The following is an 18,898-nucleotide window of genomic DNA, read 5'->3' on the forward strand; positions in this document are numbered from 1 at the left end:
AGCGATTTTGGCCCGCCCGCAAAGAGGCCTGAAGATGTTTGGCTTTACCTGTCCCAGTTGTCGTCCCAATAGCTGCAGTTGGGCTTCTCCAGCCAGGTGCCAGGGCAGGGCAGGAGGCTGTGTTGGCCGGTGAAGACAGAAGCAGCAGCCCCGGCGGAGCCAAGGACAGAGGCAGGGGAACCGGGGCGTTGCCAGAGCTTTTACCCACCAACTGCTGCTGCTTCCCAACCCGCAAGCGGCAGCTGCGGCCGCTGCAACAAACCGCCTGAACGCCATGGGAGGAATGAAGGAGGGAGGGGGTGACGAAGAAAGCGCGTGAGGAAGCGGCACGGAGAAGGGGCACAGAAAAGGAAGGAAGGGCGGACTGAGGGAGAGGGAGGAGCAGCAAGAGGTAACCTCAGCAGCAGCTGGCAGCCAGCGTCACACCCCCTTCACAGAGCCACCCTTCTGAGGCAGGCAGGCGGGTGAGCCGACTCCCCCCGTTGATGGCACCCGGTGTGGGACAAGATTGCTCGTCCCTGAGAAGAAAAGCGCTGCCGTGTGAGGGAGAGGGAAAGAACGTGTGTGCTGGCAATCCATGCGCGCTTCCTGGACCATCCGCAGGCCAGATCTAGAAGGCAATTGCGCCTGATCCGGCCCACGGGCCTTAGTTTGCCAACCCAGATGCTTGGAGATTCAGACCCCCATTAGAACAAGAGTAAACATGTTCTTCTGATTCAAAGGATTCTGCGGGAAGAAGAAACATGATCTGGATATTGAAGGAACTGCCTACAGGATTAAAGACTGTAGAGATCCAGCCAAGAACTACCGTATTTTTCGCTCTATAACACGCACCTGACCATAACACGCACATCGTTTTTAGAGGAGGAAAACAAGGGGGGGGGGGCATTCTGAATGAAACAGTGGATGTATCATTTTTGTGCTTCATGCTGTGGCCACAGACATGTGATCTGATGGTGAATTTGGGGTGACTCAATGCAAAGATCCTGAGGATCCATGCTTTGTAACTGCATTTTAAGAGGGGAGGGAAGGAAAAACACAGAAGGGACAAGGAGCATAAGAATGCAGGAGAGAGATTTAACGGGAGGGAGGAAAGAAAGAAGGGCAAAAGTCCCCCCACCCCACCCAAGCCAGCCCTCTCTCTCTCCCACCTGCATGTTTTCTGGCTGCCTGTGAGGAGCAGGGAGAGGAATTAGAAGGAAGGACGCTATGCTTTCCCCTCTGCTTGCCTGGAGGGAAGGGGATTTGCCTGCTCTTTGTTCCGTTTGAGCAAACACAGCAACGAAACACAAGCGAGTGGGCAGTAAGACCCTGAGGCAGAATGCTGGAAAGCAGCAACTTCCTCTTTTCAGGTTTCCCTTCTCCGACACGCGATTTGATTTTTGACTGATTTTTGTTGCTGCGCTTGCCCTAGTCGGCTCCAGGGACCACACACTTGCTCAATAACACGCACAGACATTTCCCCTTCCCTTTTAGGAGAAAAAAATCTGCGTGTTATAGAGAGAAAAATACGGTATATCAGATCAAAACTCAAAATGGATGATAATGAGGGGTGAAAAGAGTTCATTGTATAGATGGAGACTAAATAAGGGTTTATTTGAAAAACACTGAATGACAACATATTCCAATTACGTTAGAGTATCAAAAGATGTAAAAAAACATTTGGAAATATGAGGATGAAACTTTCACTTTTACGAAGGATTTTAACCATAAAGAGAAATGTTTTACCTAAGATACTGTTTTTATTCTAAATGATACCAATAATAAATAATACAAGCTTCTTTAACGAATGGCAAAGAGATATTTCATGATTACTCTGGCAGGGGGAAAACACCAAGAATAAAGTATAAAATTTTGATAGATACTAAAAATAGAGGTGGCTTCGCATTGCTAGATTTTCTACCATGAAGCATCCTCTTTGTGTTGGTTAAAAGAATGGATATCGTTGGACAACACACAATTGCTGGATACTCAGTGGAATCTCGGTTGTAGAACGCTTTGGAAGTCGAATGTTTGGGGCTTTCAAACGCCAAGAACCCGGAAGTGAATGCTTCCATTTTTGAATGCAATTTGTAAAAAAAAGTTATATGCAGTATTAATAAAATTATCTATATATAAAGCAATTGAAGCACTTCCCACACTCCTTCCATTCAAACTATGATTTTTTAGTTTGTGGATTGTCCTTGCGAGTCCATTGATGTTTTGTAGGAACATCAGGACTGAAGCTCTACGTACGCTCCATATACGTAAGTGGTTTTCCCTCTGAGTTTGCTGGTGTTTGCCAAGGTTTCCACTTCTATTGAAGCTCTTTCCACACTCCATACAATTATTTGCTTGTCCCCGACAAACAAATAGTCTGTTGATGTCGTCTAAGTTTCCTGTGTGTGAAATTAGGGTTCCACTCTGAAAGAAACTCTTTCAACTCTCCATACATTTAAATGGTTTCTCCCCAGTGTGAGTTTGATAATGGGCTCTCAGCTCTCTACTCTCAATAAAACTCTTTCAACTCTCCATGCATTTTAATGGTTTTTCCCCTGAGTGAGTCCATTGATGTCTTCTTACTGCTCCATTAGAAGTGAAGCTCTTTCCACACTCCACACATTCAAATGGTTTTCCCCCTGTGTGAGTCCGTTGATGGATTCTAAGTGTTCCACTACAAGTGAAGCTTTTTCCACAATCCATACATTCAAATGGTTTTTCCCCTGTGTGAGTTTGATGATGGATACTAAGTGCTGTACCATCAATAAAGCTCTTTCCACATTCCATGCATTTAAATGGTTTCTCCCCTGTGTGAGTCCATTGATGTTTTCTAAGTGTTCCACTGCGATTGAAGCTCTTTCCGCACTCAGTGCATTTAAATGGTTTCTCCCCAGTGTGAGTTTGATAATGGGTTCTCAGGTCTCTTTTCTCAATAAAACTCTTTCCACATTCCATGCATTTTAATGGTTTCTCCCCTGAGTGAGTCCATTGATGTCTTCTTACTGCTCCACTACAACTGAAGCTCTTTCCACACTCCATACATTTATATGGTTTCTCCCCTGTGTGAATCCGTTGATGGATTCTAAGTGTTCCACTACAAGTGTAGCTTTTTCCACAATCCATACATTCAAATGGTTTTTCCCGTGTGAGTTTGATGATGGATATTAAGTGCTGTACCATCAATAAAGCTCTTTCCACATTCCATGCATTTAAATGGTTTCTCTCCTGTGTGAGTCCATTGATGTCTTCTTACAGCTCCATCAGAAGTGAAGCTCTTTCCACACTCCATACATTCAAATGGTTTTTCCCCTGTGTGAGTTCGATAATGGATTCTAAGTGTTCTACTAACAGTGAAGCTCTTCTCACACAGCATACATTTAAATGGTTTCTCCCCAGTGTGAGTTTGATAATGGGTTCTCAGGTCTCTTTTCTCAATAAAACTCTTTCCACATTCCATGCATTTAAATGGTTTCTCCCCTGTGTGAATCCGTTGATGGATTCTAAGGTGTCTACTCTGACTGAAGCTCTTTACACATTCCATGCATTTGAATGGTTTCTCACCCGTGTGTGTCTGTTGATGTTTTCTAAATGATCCACTATCGGTGAAGCTCTTTCCACACTCCATACATTTATACGGTTTTTCTCCTGTGTGGGTTCGTTGATGGTTTCTAAGGTGTCCAATCTGACTGAAGCTCTTTCCACACTCCTTACATTTATATGGTTTCTCCCCTGTGTGAGTGTGTTTATGTATACGAAGGTTTGAACTCCAACCAAAGCTTTTTCCACACTCCATGCATTTAAATGGTTTCTCTCCTGTGTGAGTCCGTTGATGTTTTCCAAGTGTTCCACTGTCAATGAAACTCTTCCCACACTCCATACTTTCAAATTGTTTCTCCTCTCTCTTTTCACATTCCATGAATTTATATGGTTTCTTTGTTATTCCCATTGGACATGGCCCTCCAGAATTTTGACTGCCTTCTCCATTGTCTTCTTTCAACAGGGAGGAGCGGGGGGAAAGGAAACCTAGGAAGAGAACAAAGGAATATTACACACATCAATTAGCAACTGCTCTTATTTTAACGTCTTGTAAATTCTCTCCTGTCCTCCTTATGTTCCAATTTTTTAGCATAGGCAAATGAAATAATGTTAAATAATGGTAATGCATCATCAGCCTTTCATAACCCTTAATTATTGTTAATGAATCAGCATTATCTTAGAATACGGTTGAACTGTGGGCTTTACGTTTTATAAAAAGTGGTTTATCACAGGAAAGGGAGCTGCTCTATGTTCCATGAACCTGGCCAATATTCATCAGGGTCCTAAATTCATCATGAAGTTCTTCATCCGCTGCACTATAATCCTCCACCCCTTGGGCCACATTTTGTCCCCTTCGACCTCTATATCTTTATTAATCACTTGCAAAGTCCCTTTGGCCTCAGGAGGTGCATAGTGACCATTTTGGGAGACCCATATATAAGTCTAGTGACAAGGCTTGGTGCTTGTGGTCGGTTGAAGGAGTGCTCAGTTGGAGAATGTTCTTGGGGTTGGACCTCCATCTCTCAGCCTTGCATTCTTGAATGGAGAGAGCTGGAGATGCAGAAGGAAAGCAGCTGGAGCCTGACTGCTGGGAAGGCCAGATTGAGACACCCACCCCAATTATGATTTATAATAATTATATGCCACCGCGTCTCGCACCCGCCTCCTGACACTGGCCTATCTTAGCGGAGATTCCCTGTCCAGGCCTCTCTCACTGTTCTTCCTCCTTTGCCCTGGGTGGCCAAGGGCTTCTGGATATTCTAGCTCTGCTCCAACTGGCATTTATTTATTATATTTGTATACCTCTCTTCATCTGAAGATCACAAGATAAAAATATGTGTGACACTGGAAATAGGTGAGTATTAAAGGTGAATAACACTGAGTGTGGAAAATAGAAAGAAGATAAAACCAGTGGTGTGTCCACCTGAATGTAATATAACAACAACAACAACAACAATAACAATTTATTATTTATACCCCGCCCATTTGGCTGAGTTTCCCCAGCCACTCTGGGTGGCTCCCAATCAGTGTTAAAAACAGTACAGCATTACATATTAAAAACTTCCCTGAACAGGGCTGCCTTAAGATGTCTTCTGAATGTCAGGTAATTATTTATTTCTTTGACATCTGATGGGAGGGCGTTCCACAGGGTGGGCGCCACTACCGAGAAGGCCCTCTGTCTGGTTCCCTGTAGCCACACTTCTCGCAATGAGGGAACCGCCAGAAGGCCCTCGGCGCTGGATCTCAGTGTCCGGGCTGAACGATGGGGGTGGAGACGCTCCTTCAGGTATACAGGACCGAGGCCATTTAGGGCTTTAAAGGTCAGCACCAACACTTTGAATCGTGCTCGGAAACGTACGGGGAGCCAATGCAGATCTCTCAGAACCGGTGTTATGTGGTCCCGGCGGCCACTCCCAGTCACCAGTCAAGCTGCCGCATTCTGGATTAATTGCAGTTTCCGGGTCACCTTCAAAGGTAGCCCCACGTAGAGTGTGTTGCAGTAGTCCAAGCGTGAGATAACTAGAGCATGCACCACTCTGGCGAGATAGTTTGCGGGCAGGTAGGGTCTTAGACTGTGTACCAGGTGGAGCTTGTAGACAGCTGCCCTGGACACAGAGTTAACCTGTGCCTCCATGGACAGCTGTGAGTCCAAAATGACTCCCAGGCTGCGCACCTGGTCCTTCAGGGGCACAGTTACCCCATTCAAGACCAGGGAATCCCCCACACCAACCCGCTCCCTGTCCCCCAAAAACAGTACTTCTGTCTTGTCAGGATTCAACCTAATCTGTTAGCCGCCATCCATCCTCCAACCGCCTCCAGGCACTCACACAGGACCTTCACCGCCTTCACTGATTCTGATTTAAAGGAGAGGTAGAGCTGGGTGTCATCTGCATACTGATGACAACAACAATACTGTGTAAAGAAATCAATCTTCAAATCAGTTTCAGATTCCCTGGCTGTATTTCTCAGCCACGACTGTGACTCAGAATCTTAGCCACACTTTTTTCTAGAATATCAACTGGACATAGGAGCCAGACATCCCTGGGATTTCATCCAGACATTCCTTTAGTGTGGGCAGCAGCAGCAGAGAAAGGAAGGAAGCAACTTTGGGGGTAAACCATTTCCTTCTGAAGGTCTTCCCCAGCGGCCAGCAGGGTTGATAAACTGCTCAGTGGAGACACCTTGGCTTTATAGTGTTAGGGTCTGGATACCAATCATAATCCCTGAACAATTGTCTCAAGAACCCTTAAGATCCAGTTCCACCAACTCCCAAGTAACACTGAGCCCTAGAGGAACCTTCTATGCTGAGTTGAGGCATCTCTGGCCCTCCAGATGTGGTTGGACTCAAAGTACCACCTGCCCAAGCAAGGATGGCCCATGGCCAGGGAGGATGGGAGTCTTATCTGGTGGGACACACTTTCCTCTTCTTCCCCCTCCTCTGAAAATGCTGAATGGGGGAGGTGGGGCACATTGACGCAAGGGGGACATTGACACACCAACAATATTTCAATATCGAGAAATGTTATTTGTCCTACGACATCACCCAAATGTGCCTATACATGTGTGAGTAGAACAGTTGCGACTGCGCTGGCCGCCAGTTAGCCGTTGGCGTTTGAAGAGAGTAGGTGTGTTTTTAGCATGACCAACTGAAAATTATGTGAAATGTAAAAGTGTTCCAACACTTTTTTACGTCATTTAGTTAAGATTTAAAAATACCAAAGGTAAAAGGGAGGGTGGGGTTTGGAAATCCAAAGGGTGTTTGATTTTTTCCTATTCTTTTTTTTAAATTTGGTGTTGTAACTAGTATAAAAATGGGGAATTCGTGGAAGGGAAACTGGGTCGATCTTAGAAAAAGTTTCTAAGCATAAATGATTGTTGTATATAAGTTAAAAGTTGATATACAAATTGAATTGAATATAATAGCAAATTAAGGTTAAGAATTTAGGGATAAGAACTTGTTGGATAAATATTTGGACATGGAATACAAGAAGGGGAGGTGAGGGGAAGTTGTGGAAAGAAAGTTATTGAAAATTTGGATTGTAAAGGTTGAATCTTTTTTCTTTTTTGCTTTGTTTTTTGTATTATTTGAAACTCTAATAAATATTATTTAAAAAAATAAATAAATAAAAATACCAAAGGTAAGTTATTCCACTCAGTAATCAGGATTACACATGATTTTCAAATAAGTTCAGTGGCTTTATTAACAATTGTTAGTTTTTTGAAAATGTCAATTGGGGCACTTTGATACACTAAGACATGGGACGCATTGATATGTATTAAAGTGCCCTGCTTAGTGTACAATAATCTCTAAACAAGTGTCATATCTCAGGAAAAAACCAGGATCTTGTATGTTTGTCTTCCCTATTGCAAGTGTTGATTTGAAGGATGTTGTTTTGCGGTTGCCAAAACCAAATTTCCCAAAGGGCACATCTCTTTATACTTTATATACTTACAGTGGTGCCTCGCAAGACGAAAAGAATCCGTTCCGCGAGTCTCTTCGTCTTGCATTTTTTTCGTCTTGCGAAGCAAGCCCATTAGCGGATTAGCGCTATTAGCGGCTTAGCTGATAAGCGGCTTAGCGGATCAGCTGTTAAGCGGCTTAGCGGATCAGCTGATAAGCGGCTTAGCGGCTTGGGGAAAAGGGGGGGAAAGGAAAAAAACCCTGCAGGAACTCGCAAGACATTTTCGTCTTGCGAAGCAAGCCCATAGGAAATTCGTTTTGCGAAGCACCTCCAAAACGGAAAACCCTTTCGTCTAGCGGGTTTTCCGTCTTGCGAGGCATTCGTCTTGAGCGGGCACAACTGTATATATTGACTTATGTGGATATAATGTGTAACAGAAGCTAAATGTTAAGTAATTATCTTATTTTTTATAAGCATTTTGTTTAAATTACTATTTTTTCACTACCTAATGTGAGTTCTTATACTTTTTAAAGTTTTTCCAAACTTCCGGCCCATGGACCTTAGGGTGCTGTAATGGAAATTGATGGTTGCTCGTGCGTAAGTTGCCGCCACTCTTGGCAAGGTTGCCTGGATAAACCTTTCCCTGGCCGGACAGTCCTGACTTCGCGGCTGTCTCAGTCACTGGCAGAATCCGTCAGTGGGCGTTTCCTGAACTTCTTCCAACATAAAAATTCCTTGACGGATAGTCTCCGCCTAGCCTCCCTGCGCGGAAGTCTTCTGCGCAGGGTGGATGTGGGCAGCGGAGGACCCGTGTTCTCCCTGCTGGTCTCTGGCGAAGAGTCCTGGAGCCATCTCTCTGAAGCCCGCCTCTGCCCGCCTTTCTCCCTGGTGTCGCACTGATTTCCTTTCCCTGCCGATGAGTCCCCTCTCTCCCTGCTGGGCCCTTCTCCGGCATCGCTTGGGAGCCTTGCCTCCACTCCTGGCTCCGATGGCAGTTTCCTGACAGGTGCCTATGCCTGGGATAGAGGGTTAAATCAGGGCAGGCCAAATGGGACTTAGCTCCGTCCCCTCCTTGCCCCTCCCTGCACCTCCTGCCTGAGGGGGCTGCCTCAGTTTCCCTCAAGGTGGAGCAGGCCCTGAGAACAGCCTTCCTGCTGCTTTCCAAAAGACAGTCATACCTCGGGTTACAGATGCTTTGAGTTGTGTGTTTTCGGGTTTGGCACCGCACGGAATCCGGAAGTACCAGAACAGGTTACTTCCGGGTTTCAGCCCTTGCACATGTGCAGAACCACTAAATCACGCTTTGCGCATGTGCAGAAGCACCGAATTGCAACCCGCACATGCACAGACATGGCACTGCAGGTTGGGAATGTGCCTTCTGCACGCAACCCAAGCATCCACTGCACAGGAAACATGACACAGAAGACCTTGGAGTCTCACCGTGGAAAACAACAACAACAACAACAACAATTGGTTATACGTCAGTTTGGGCTACCCTGGGCGGTGGCGTAGGGTGTCCCCGTTACAACAGCCCTGCAAAATAGACCGGAGTTGCTGCGCGCTTTTGGGACTTGGAAGAGTAACTTACGGCAACCCTAAAGGGCAGTCCAGTGTCGAAATTACGGGGGCCTCTTTTAAATAGGGGCTGGAGTTTGAACTTGGGATTTGCTAATGTTACGGAATTGGCAGGGGGGGCACTTGTGTGAGAGCAGGTTTCTTTGGCCATCTCCCCCTTCCTTGCTTGCCCCTTCTGCGTTCCCATGGCAAGTCCAGCCAAATTCGACTATGGCGTGTGCTGCATATCTCCGCCTTCAGACGGAGGGAGCCAGGCAGATTTCTGGGTCATGTGCCCAACTTTTCATGAGCCGATATTAAATCCCAAAAGACCTACAGCTGCTTGTTACAAAGTGAGGGGGCCGATTCCGGTAGGTTAATGATATTAACTCTTTCCACGCTCATTTCTGATGCTCAGAAGCAGGTGCACCCTTTCCTTTATCGCCCTGATGACATTCTCAGTCTGACTCACAGTATTTACACAGAAACACGGATCAAACACAAAAAATCCTTTACATCACTCCCTTTCTAAAATACACCGAGACCATCTTATAACCTATCCCTGCTATAACACACAAGTTCTAATTAAATCCTAATATTTACTATGCCTAAACATTGAGCACCACAGACCTATAATAGTAGTAGTAGTAGTAGTAGTAGTAATAAGTATTATTTATACCCTGCCCATCTGGCTGAGTTTCCCCAGCCACTCTGGGTGGCTCCCAATCGAGTATTAAAAACAATACAGCATTAAATATTAAAAACTCCCTAAACAGGGCTGCCTTCAGATGTATTTTAAAAATGGGATACCTGCTTAATTCCTTGACATCTGATGGGAGGGCATTCCACAGGGAGGGCGGCACTACCCAGAAGGCCCTCTGTCTGGTTCCCTGTAACCTCACTTCTCGCAATGAGGGAACCGCCAGAAGGCCCTCGGCGCTGGATCTCAGTGTCCAGGTTGAACGATGGAGGTGGAGACGCTCCTTCAGGTATACAGGACTGAGGCCGTTTAGGGCTTGAAAGGTCAGCACCAACACTTTGAATGGTGCTCAGAAACGTACTCAAATATTCCTCTGCAGTAAAGGAGGCAAATGGAAGCCTTCCCATTGTCTTTGTGCTTACAAATACTGCCTTAAGGAGGGATGAACAGGGTGAGCCTGTGACCTGGATTCAGGAACTAAAGTATTTACCATCACAAAAGAATGGCCAGGCTGCCCAGGTAATGCAGTTAGTGACCATTAACAGGTATCCTTGAGGACAGGTTTTCTGCTGTGATGTATTCCTGCTGTAGACAGTCTCCTTCTGTATGATATTGGGGGGGTGGTCTTGGGGGGGCAATTTGAAAAGACTATATAAGGCCTTGCACACCTCCCTCCTGGTTGTGGTGATGGGGGGGACACTGTTGCAATAGGGTAATAAAGATCAGGCTTACTAGCCGCTTTGCTTCTCAGTATACTCTGGTTGGCCTCTGTTATTTTCTCCTACCAATATGGAACCCACTTAAGGACTATATGGGCTCTTCGATACCCCATAAGGGGAAAGGAGCAGGTTTTCCTTATAACAAAGGTCGTAAGACTATGTTTGGTTGGCACGCTTATTTATGGCAGGATAAAACTAAAACACACAAGAGCTCTATGAATCAGGTTATTCAGAAAATCCTTTTTACAGTATGGGATAAATATAATAATCTGCTGGAAAGAAAAACACCTCTTTGGCTCCAACCCACAAAAGCAACAGCTTTTAAAAAAATGCAATACGGAAGAAGCAATGGGCAACTTACAGAGATTTTTCGGAAGAAAAAATAAAACTGAATAAACAGGATGAGGTGGGAGGTGTGGTGGCGGATTGGTTTCAATACCATCAAATCATCTTGTTTGGACAAGATAAAGGGAGAGGTTTTTGGACTGAAATTTCACAGTTTGAAAGAGATATTATTGAGAGGAAAGAGAAAATGTTCCCCAAATTTCAGGTAGAAAACTGTCCAATCTGAAGAAGTGTGCATGCACACGAAAGCTTATCCCCAGAACAAACTTAGTTGGTCTCTTAGGTACTACTGAACAATTTTTAAAAACAACTTTCCAAAATGTATGAGATACTATTAGAATGGGAAGCAAAATAAAACTGGTAAAATCTGCAATGATACACTGGGCCAGAAATTTAGGTCATAATTAGAGCTGGGCTTGATGTTAATGTGCTAACTGTTTCCTAATATTTGAGCTGACGTTATATCGCAAATCCAATGTGTATAAGGCCTAGGAAATATCCGATTTTAAATATCGTGATAACTCGTCAGCTAACAGTTGCAGTGTTCTCACCAGCTAAACCTCACAATATGACCTGCTAAACGTTGCCATGTTATCAGCAGCTAAAGATTGCAATCAGGGTGGATACAATCGATGATTTTTTTTTAAAAGGGATTTTTTTATTTTAATCAGAATTTTAAAAATAAATAAAATGCTTTTAGAGGAAAAAATCTACCTAAAGATAGTTTTATACTTAATTACATTATAGTCCAAAGGCTATTCATCAGGAAATAATTTAATTATTTAATTATCTAGCATGAGGCTTTATATGCAAAATTTATTTTTTTTGGTAAACGAATTCCATTAATCCATTCACAATGTCATGCTCTTCCAGAGGTTTCTGTAAGATTATTTGGGGAAGTTTTTCTAATGAGAAGATATTGTCACAGATGCTTGTTTTTGCCATTCTCAAAAGTGTGAATTTATTCCCCAAAATATATTTGGGGAACCTTAATCCCATTGTTCCTTTGCAGATTTATATACAGAATCAACCCCTTAAATTCTAAGTTCTAAGAGGTTCAATGAACAGATGGTTTGCAGCGAAAGAGATTTGCACAAGTAGCTAAGTGTGAAGCAGTAAAAATGAAAAGTGCAACCTTGTGAGCAGAATACTCCACACATCTTTGGGTCTTTGTGTAATAATTGTGCAAGTCAGACTTTAGGCAAGTGCTGAAGGCTCTTCAGGGCTGGCAACCTCTTCCCAATCCCACTGGGTTCCAACAACCGCACTAACACTTAACTGTACAGAATAGGCACCTGGATGCAGAAGCCAATCCAAAGGGGTGGCTGGTAGTGGAGGTGGTGAAATGCTTAAGTTCTGAGTTTTTCTTGTGCGCTAAAACTCAGTCTGCTTGGTTGTTGTTTTTTTTAAAAATGTTTACCAACATGCTATAATATTATTGTTTTAGCTAAATAAATTGTTCAAGTTGTAATTAAGGAAATGATTATTTTTCTCCTTCCAATAAATTACAGCAGAACTGTTGTCCAAATATACACAGTTAACTTATTAAACCTCAGAATGATTTCATAATAATCTGTCTATGTATTTCTAACAGTGTAACCAAATCAGAAATTTTTGATTTAAACAGAATCATGCTGACTAGTGATTTACCGTAAATTGTGATTGAAATCAATTTGATTTATATCAAACCCACCCTGATTGGAATCTACCGCAATGTCTGAAATAAGGCTGGAACTGTATAGAGGCGAACAGGAGAATGTCCTGGCAGCTGCTACTACTTAGGGGTCTGAAACGGATAAATGACAATAAATGCCAGGGGGAAGCCGGGAGAATGGGGGGCCTCAGCCCCACCCCCAGCCCTGTTTGGGGTCCTCCTTCCCCTTCCCGCCAGGGCAGCTGAGCATCTCTTGGCCCCCCAGGAAAGAGAAAGGGGGGTCTGGCGGTGCTGCTGCTGCCCAGGAGATCTTGCAAGGTGTAGATCCCTGCAGGTGTTGGGTCCCCCCTTCCCCCCTGGGTCGGGGCCTGGATCGGGGCCCCTGTCGACGGGCCCCAGGGAGGGCGCTTTCCTTCGGGGGGGGTCTCTTCGTCCTCCCTCCCCCTCTTATCCCCCCCTCCTCTCCCCCTTTACCTCTTGGTCCTCCGCCTCCCTGGCTCCGGATTAGCCCGCTCTCCTTGTCGGCAATAGAAAGGGCGACGGCGACGGGGGGGGGGGGCTCTTCAGCGACGCCCCTCCTCCTTTTCCGGCTGGAAACTTCCGGCGCGTTTGGCAGCGCCACTTCCGGCTCCTTTTCAGACGCGCTTGCCCCTAGAGCTACATCTCCAAGAGCAGCCCCTCCCTGTGTCCGGAGGGGAAGGAGACGGGGCGGCGCTGCCTGTGGGGGCTCCATGGGGACCCGGCCCCCGCCCCCCAACTGGCGGCAGGGAGGGGGACTCCAGAGGGGAGGGGGGAGTTGGGCTAGATTCACCCACCAGGATTTTTTTAGGGAGGGGGAGGATCTCCTTCTGGTCCTCCTTCTGCATGCCAAGCACTCAAGCGGGGTCCTTCTGCATGCAGAGCAACTGCTGCATTGCTGAGCTTCGCCCCCCAACAGCCAAGCCCAGCTTCAAACACCAGCCCCCCCCCCAACTGGACTCAGAGGCAGGGAGGGACTCCAGACAGAGAGAGGCGCCCTTGCTCTGGAATTCCCTCGCCAGCAGGGAGACTTCAAAAGCCGCCCCCATGCCTCCCCCTTCCCTCATTTGGTAGGGAGACTTCTCATCTTGTGGTTTGGTCATTTCAAATCCAGTTTTTCTCTCTCTCCCTGCAATTTTAAGCAATTCTGGCTCTTAGGATCCCTGCAGGCTATTAAGTGTCGTTCTAACCTCCCTATTGCAGGTGGAAAGAGGAATGTGGGGCTTGCTTATAATATCTTAGGGTGGCAAGATTAAGATTTGGGACTGGGACTTTCAGATTCAGAGCCACTTTTCGCATAAGATTTCTTCCAACTACTGGAGGAAAGTATGTCTGAGGTTTATGACAGAAATATGATTATTATGGGTGAATTTAATGGAGTAGGATCACTGGACTATGAGAGAACACTGAGGGAAAGTGTCTCAAAAGAAGGCAAAATACCAAATACTTTTTTGATATGGTTACAACAATGGATCTACTAGATCAGGGGTCAGCAGACTTTTTTAGTAGGGAGCCAGTCCACTGTCCCTCAGACCTTGTTGGGAACCGGACTATATTTCGGGGGGAAATGAGCGATTTTGGCCCGCCCGCAAAGAGGCCTGAAGATGTTTGGCTTTACCTGTCCCAGTTGTCGTCCCAATAGCCCCAGTTGGGCTTCTCCAGCCAGGTGCCAGGGCAGGGCAGGAGGCTGCGTGGGCCGGAGAAGACAGAAGCAGAAGCCCCAGCGGAGCGAAGGACAGAGGCACGGGAACCGGGGCGTAGCTGCAGCCTTTACTCACCAACTGCTGCTGCTTCCCAACCCGCAAGCGGCAGCTGCGGCCGCTGCAACAAACCGCCTGAATGCCATGGGAGGAATGAAGGAGGGAGGGGGTGACGAAGAAAGCGCGTGAGGAAGCGGCACGGAGAAGGAAGGAAGGGCGGACTGAGGGAGAGGGAGGAGCAGCAAGAGGAAAACTCAGCAGCAGCCGGCAGCCAGCGTCACTGCTCCCTTCCCAGCCCCACCCTTCAGAGGCAGGCAGGCGGGTGAGCCGACTCCCCCCGTTGATGGCGCCCGGTGTGGGACAAGATTGCTCGTCCCTGAGGAGAAAAGCGCTGCCGTGTGAGGGAGAGGGAAAGAACAGTTGCGTTGCCAATCCATGCGGCGATTCCTGGACCGTCCGTAGGCCAGATCTAGAAGGCAATTGCGCCTGATCCGGCCCACAGGCCTTAGTTTGCCAACCCAGATGCTTGGAGATTCAGATCCCCATTAGAACAAGAGTAAACATGTTCTTCTGATTCAAAGGATTCTGCGGGAAGAAGAAACATGATCTGGATATTGAAGGAACCTGCCCACAGGATTAAAGACTGTAGAGATCCAGCCAAGAACTATATCAGATCAAAACTCACCATGGATGATAATGAGGGGTGAAAAGAGTTCATTGTATAGATGGAGAATAAATAAGGGTTTATTTGAAAAACACTGAATTACAACATATTCCAATTACGTTAGAGTATCAAAAAATGTTAAAAAAATTTGGAAATATAGGGGAGGATGAAACTATCACTTTTACGAAGGATTTCAACCATAAAGAGAAATGTTTTACCTAAGATACTGTTTTTATTTTAAATTACCAATAATAAATAATACAAGCTTCTTTAACGAATGGCAAAGAGATATTTCATGATTAATCTGGCAGGGGGAAAACACCAAGAATAAAGTATAAAATTTTGATAGATACTAAAAATAGAGGTGGCTTTGCACTGCTAGATTTTCTACTACGAGGCAGCCTCTTTGTGTTGGTTAAAAGAATGGATATCGTTGGACAACACACTATTGCTGGATTCTCAGTGGAATCTCGATTGTAGAACGCTTCAGAAGTTGAACGTTTGGGGCTTTCAAACGCCAAGAACCCAGAGGTGAATGCTTCCATTTTTGAACGCAATTTGTAAATAAAATTATATACTGTGGTGCCTCAGGTTAAGTACTTAATTCGTTCCAGAGGTCCGTTCTTAACCTGAAGCACCACTTTAGCTAATGGGGCCTCCTGCTGCTGCTCCGCCGCTGGAGCATGGTTTAAGTTCTCATCCTGAAGCAAAGTTCTTAACCTGAAGCACTATTTCTGAGTTAGCAGAGTCTGTAACCTGAAGCGTATGTAACCCGAGGTACCACTGTATTAATAAAACTATCTATATATAAAGCAATTGAAACACTTCCCACACTGTTGGGTTGAAATAAGCGACAGACGAATGGCAAGGTGTCATACGGGAGGCATCTCTTGAGCAAGTCTCGGAGAGTCCCTTTTATTGAATATTACAGCATTACATATGTGCTTGTTGCTGATTGGTTAACATTAATACAATGCAAGGGTTGAATATAGGTATTAATCATCAATAGATTAAAGGGTGGGAAAGGGAGCACAGAATTGGACAGGCGTGAAACCTCCTTATTAAACTATTAACTAGTGATTGAGTATCAAGACTTAAACTATTACTAATGATTGATTTTGCATGACATGAAAGAACATAACAATCGCGTTCCGTAGATGTGGTCAACAATGCGTTAAGAACAGGTCAGGGTACTGAACTCAATGTGAACTGATCAGAACATTCCCAGACCCATGCGTAGAGGCAAAAACATCCCAAAATCCATCCCAGCACCACACTCCTTCCATTCAAACCATTTTAGATTTTTCAGTTTGTGGATTGTAGGGTTTCAACTCTTAAAGCTTTTCCTCCTTGCGAGTCCATTGATGGTTTCAGGACTGAAGCTCTATGTACGCTCCATATACGTAAGTGGTTTTCCCTTTTTGAGTTCGCTGATGTTTGCTAAGGTTTCCACTTCTATTGACGCTCTTTCCACACTCCATACATTTATTTGCTTGTCCCCGAGTGAGTCTGTTGATGTTGTCTAAGTTTCCTGTGTGTGAAATTAGGGTTCCACTCTGAAAGAAACTCTTTCAACTCTCCATACATTTAAATGGTTTCTCCCCTGTGTGAGTCCGTTGATGTCTTCTAGCATTTCCAACATTGGTGAAGCCCTTTCCACACTCCTTACATTTAAATGGTTTCTCCCCTGTGTGAGTTTGATGATGGATACTAAGTGCTGTACCATCAATAAAGCTCTTTCCACATTCCATGCATTTAAATGGTTTCTCCCGTGTGAGTCCGTTGATGTTTTCTTAGTGTTTCACTGTGACTGAATCTCTTTCCACAATCCATACGGTTTTTCCCCTGTGTGAGTTCGATGATGGATTCTAAGTTTTCTACTCTCAGTGAAGCTCTTATCACACAGCATACATTTAAATGGTTTTTCCCCAGTGTGAGTTTTATGATGAATATTCAGTCCTCTATTTGTACTGAAGCTCTTTCCACACTCCAAACATTTAAATGGTTTCTCCCCTGTGTGAATCCGTTGATGGATTCTAAGGTATCCACTCTGACTGAAGCTCTTTACACATCCATGCATTTGAATGGTTTCTCGCCCGTGTGTGTCTGTTGATGTTTTCTAAATGATCCACTATCGGTGAAGCTCTTTCCACACTCCATACATTTATATGGTTTTTCCCCTGTGTGGGTTCGTTGATGGTTTCTAAGGTGTCCAATCTGACTGAAGCTCTTTCCACACTCCTTACATTTATATGGTTTCTCCCCTGTGTGAGTGTGTTTATGTATATGAAGGTTTGAACTCCAACCAAAGCTTTTTCCACACTCCATGCATTTAAATGTTTTCCAAGTGTTCCACTGTCAGTGAAACTCTTCCCACACTCCATACTTTCAAATTGTTTCTCCTCTCTCTTTTCACATTCCATGAATTTATATGGTTTCTTTGTTATTCCCATTGGACATGGCCCTCCAGAATTTTGACTGCCTTCTCCATTGTCTTCTTTCAACAGGGAGGAGCGGGGGGAAAGGAAACCTAGGAAGAGAACAAAGGAATATTACACACATCAATAAGCACCTGCTCTGATTTTGACGTCTCGTACATTATTTCCTGTCCTCCATATGTTCCAAATTTTTCGGAAAGACAGATGAAATAATGTTAAATAATGGTAATGCATCATCAGCCTTTCCTAACCCTTAATTAAGCATTAATGAAGCAGCATTATCTTAGAATACGGTTGAATTGTGGGGTTTACGTTTTATAAAAAGTAGTTTCTCACAGGAATGGGAGCTGCTCTATGTTCCATGAACCTGGCCAATATTAATCAGGATCCTAAATTCATCATGAAGTTCTTCATCCGCTGCACTATAATCCTCCACCCCTTGGGCCACATTTTGTCCCCTTCGACCTCTAGATCTTTATTAATCACCTGCACAGTCCCTTTGGCCTCAGGAGGTGTATAGTGACCATTTTGGGAGACCCATATATAAGTCTAGTGACAAGGCTTGGTGCTTGTGGTCGGTTGAAGGAGTGCTCAGTTGGAGAATGTTCTTGGGGTTGGACCTCCATCTCTCAGCCTTGCATTCTTGAATGGAGAGAGCTGGAGATGCAGAAGGGAAGCAGCTGGAGCCTGACTGCTGGGAAGGCCAGATTGAGACACCCTCCCCCATTATGATTTATAATAATTATATGCCGCCGGGTCTCGCACCCGCCTCCTGACACTGGCTTATCTTAGCAGAGATTCCCTGTCCAGGCCTCTCTCGCTGTTCTTCCTCCTTTGCCCTGGGTGGCCTAGGGCTTCTGGATATTCTAGCTCTGCTCCAACTGGGAATTATTTATTAAATTGTTATACCTCTCTTCATCTGAATATCACAAGATAAAAATATGTTTGACACTGAAAAATGTGAGTATTAAAGATGAATAACACTGATTGTGGGAAAGAAAATAAAGAAGATGAAACCAGTGGTGTGTCCTCCTGAATGTAATATAATAAGAATAAGAATAATGAAGTGTATAGGAGAAACCAATCTTCAAATCAGTTTCATATTCCCTGGCTGTATTTCTCTGCCATGATTGTGACTCAGAATCTTAGCCACACTTTATTCTAGATTATCAACTGGATCTCTTTGTAATAGGAGCCAGACATCCCTGGGATTTCATCCAGACATTCCTTTAGTGTGGGCAGCAGCAGCAGAGGAAGGAAGGAATTAACTTTGGGGACAAACCATTTCCTTCAGAAGGTCTTCCCCAGTGGCCAGCAGGGTGGATAAACTGCTCAGTGTGGACACCTTGGATTTATAGTGTTAGGGTCTGGATACCAATCACAATCCCTAGGAAATGTCTCAAGAACCCTTAAGATCCAGTTCCACCAACTCCCACGTAACACTGAGCCCTAGAGGAACCGTCTATACTGAGGTGAGGCACCTCTGGCCCTCCAGATGTGGTTGGACTCAAAGTACCACCTGCCCAAGCAAGGATGGCCCATGGCCAGGGAGGATGGGAGTCTTATCTGGGGGGACACACTTTCCCCTTCTTCCCCCTCCCCTGAAAACGCTGAATATCTGTATTTCGTTTCCTCCTTCCTCCGTGATCTCCAACATCTTCCTGATACAGTCCCACCAACTGCACACA

General features: G+C 45.0%; 1 protein-coding gene across 1 annotated transcript; it reads right to left on the minus strand.

The window, feature by feature from the left end:
• Window positions 1-1,722: 1,722 nt before the first annotated feature.
• On the minus strand, window positions 1,723-13,138 carry LOC144326641 (uncharacterized). Its single transcript, XM_077923264.1, is given in 3 exon segments — window positions 1,723-3,118; window positions 3,120-4,002; window positions 12,865-13,138. Coding segments are annotated over 3 exon segments (1,758 nt in total). The 5' UTR covers window positions 13,124-13,138; the 3' UTR covers window positions 1,723-2,502.
• Between the last annotated feature and the right edge of the window lie 5,760 nt (window positions 13,139-18,898).

The sequence above is a fragment of the Podarcis muralis genome, chromosome 2 (assembly GCF_964188315.1).
Source record: "Podarcis muralis chromosome 2, rPodMur119.hap1.1, whole genome shotgun sequence".
Lineage (NCBI taxonomy): Eukaryota > Metazoa > Chordata > Lepidosauria > Squamata > Lacertidae > Podarcis > Podarcis muralis.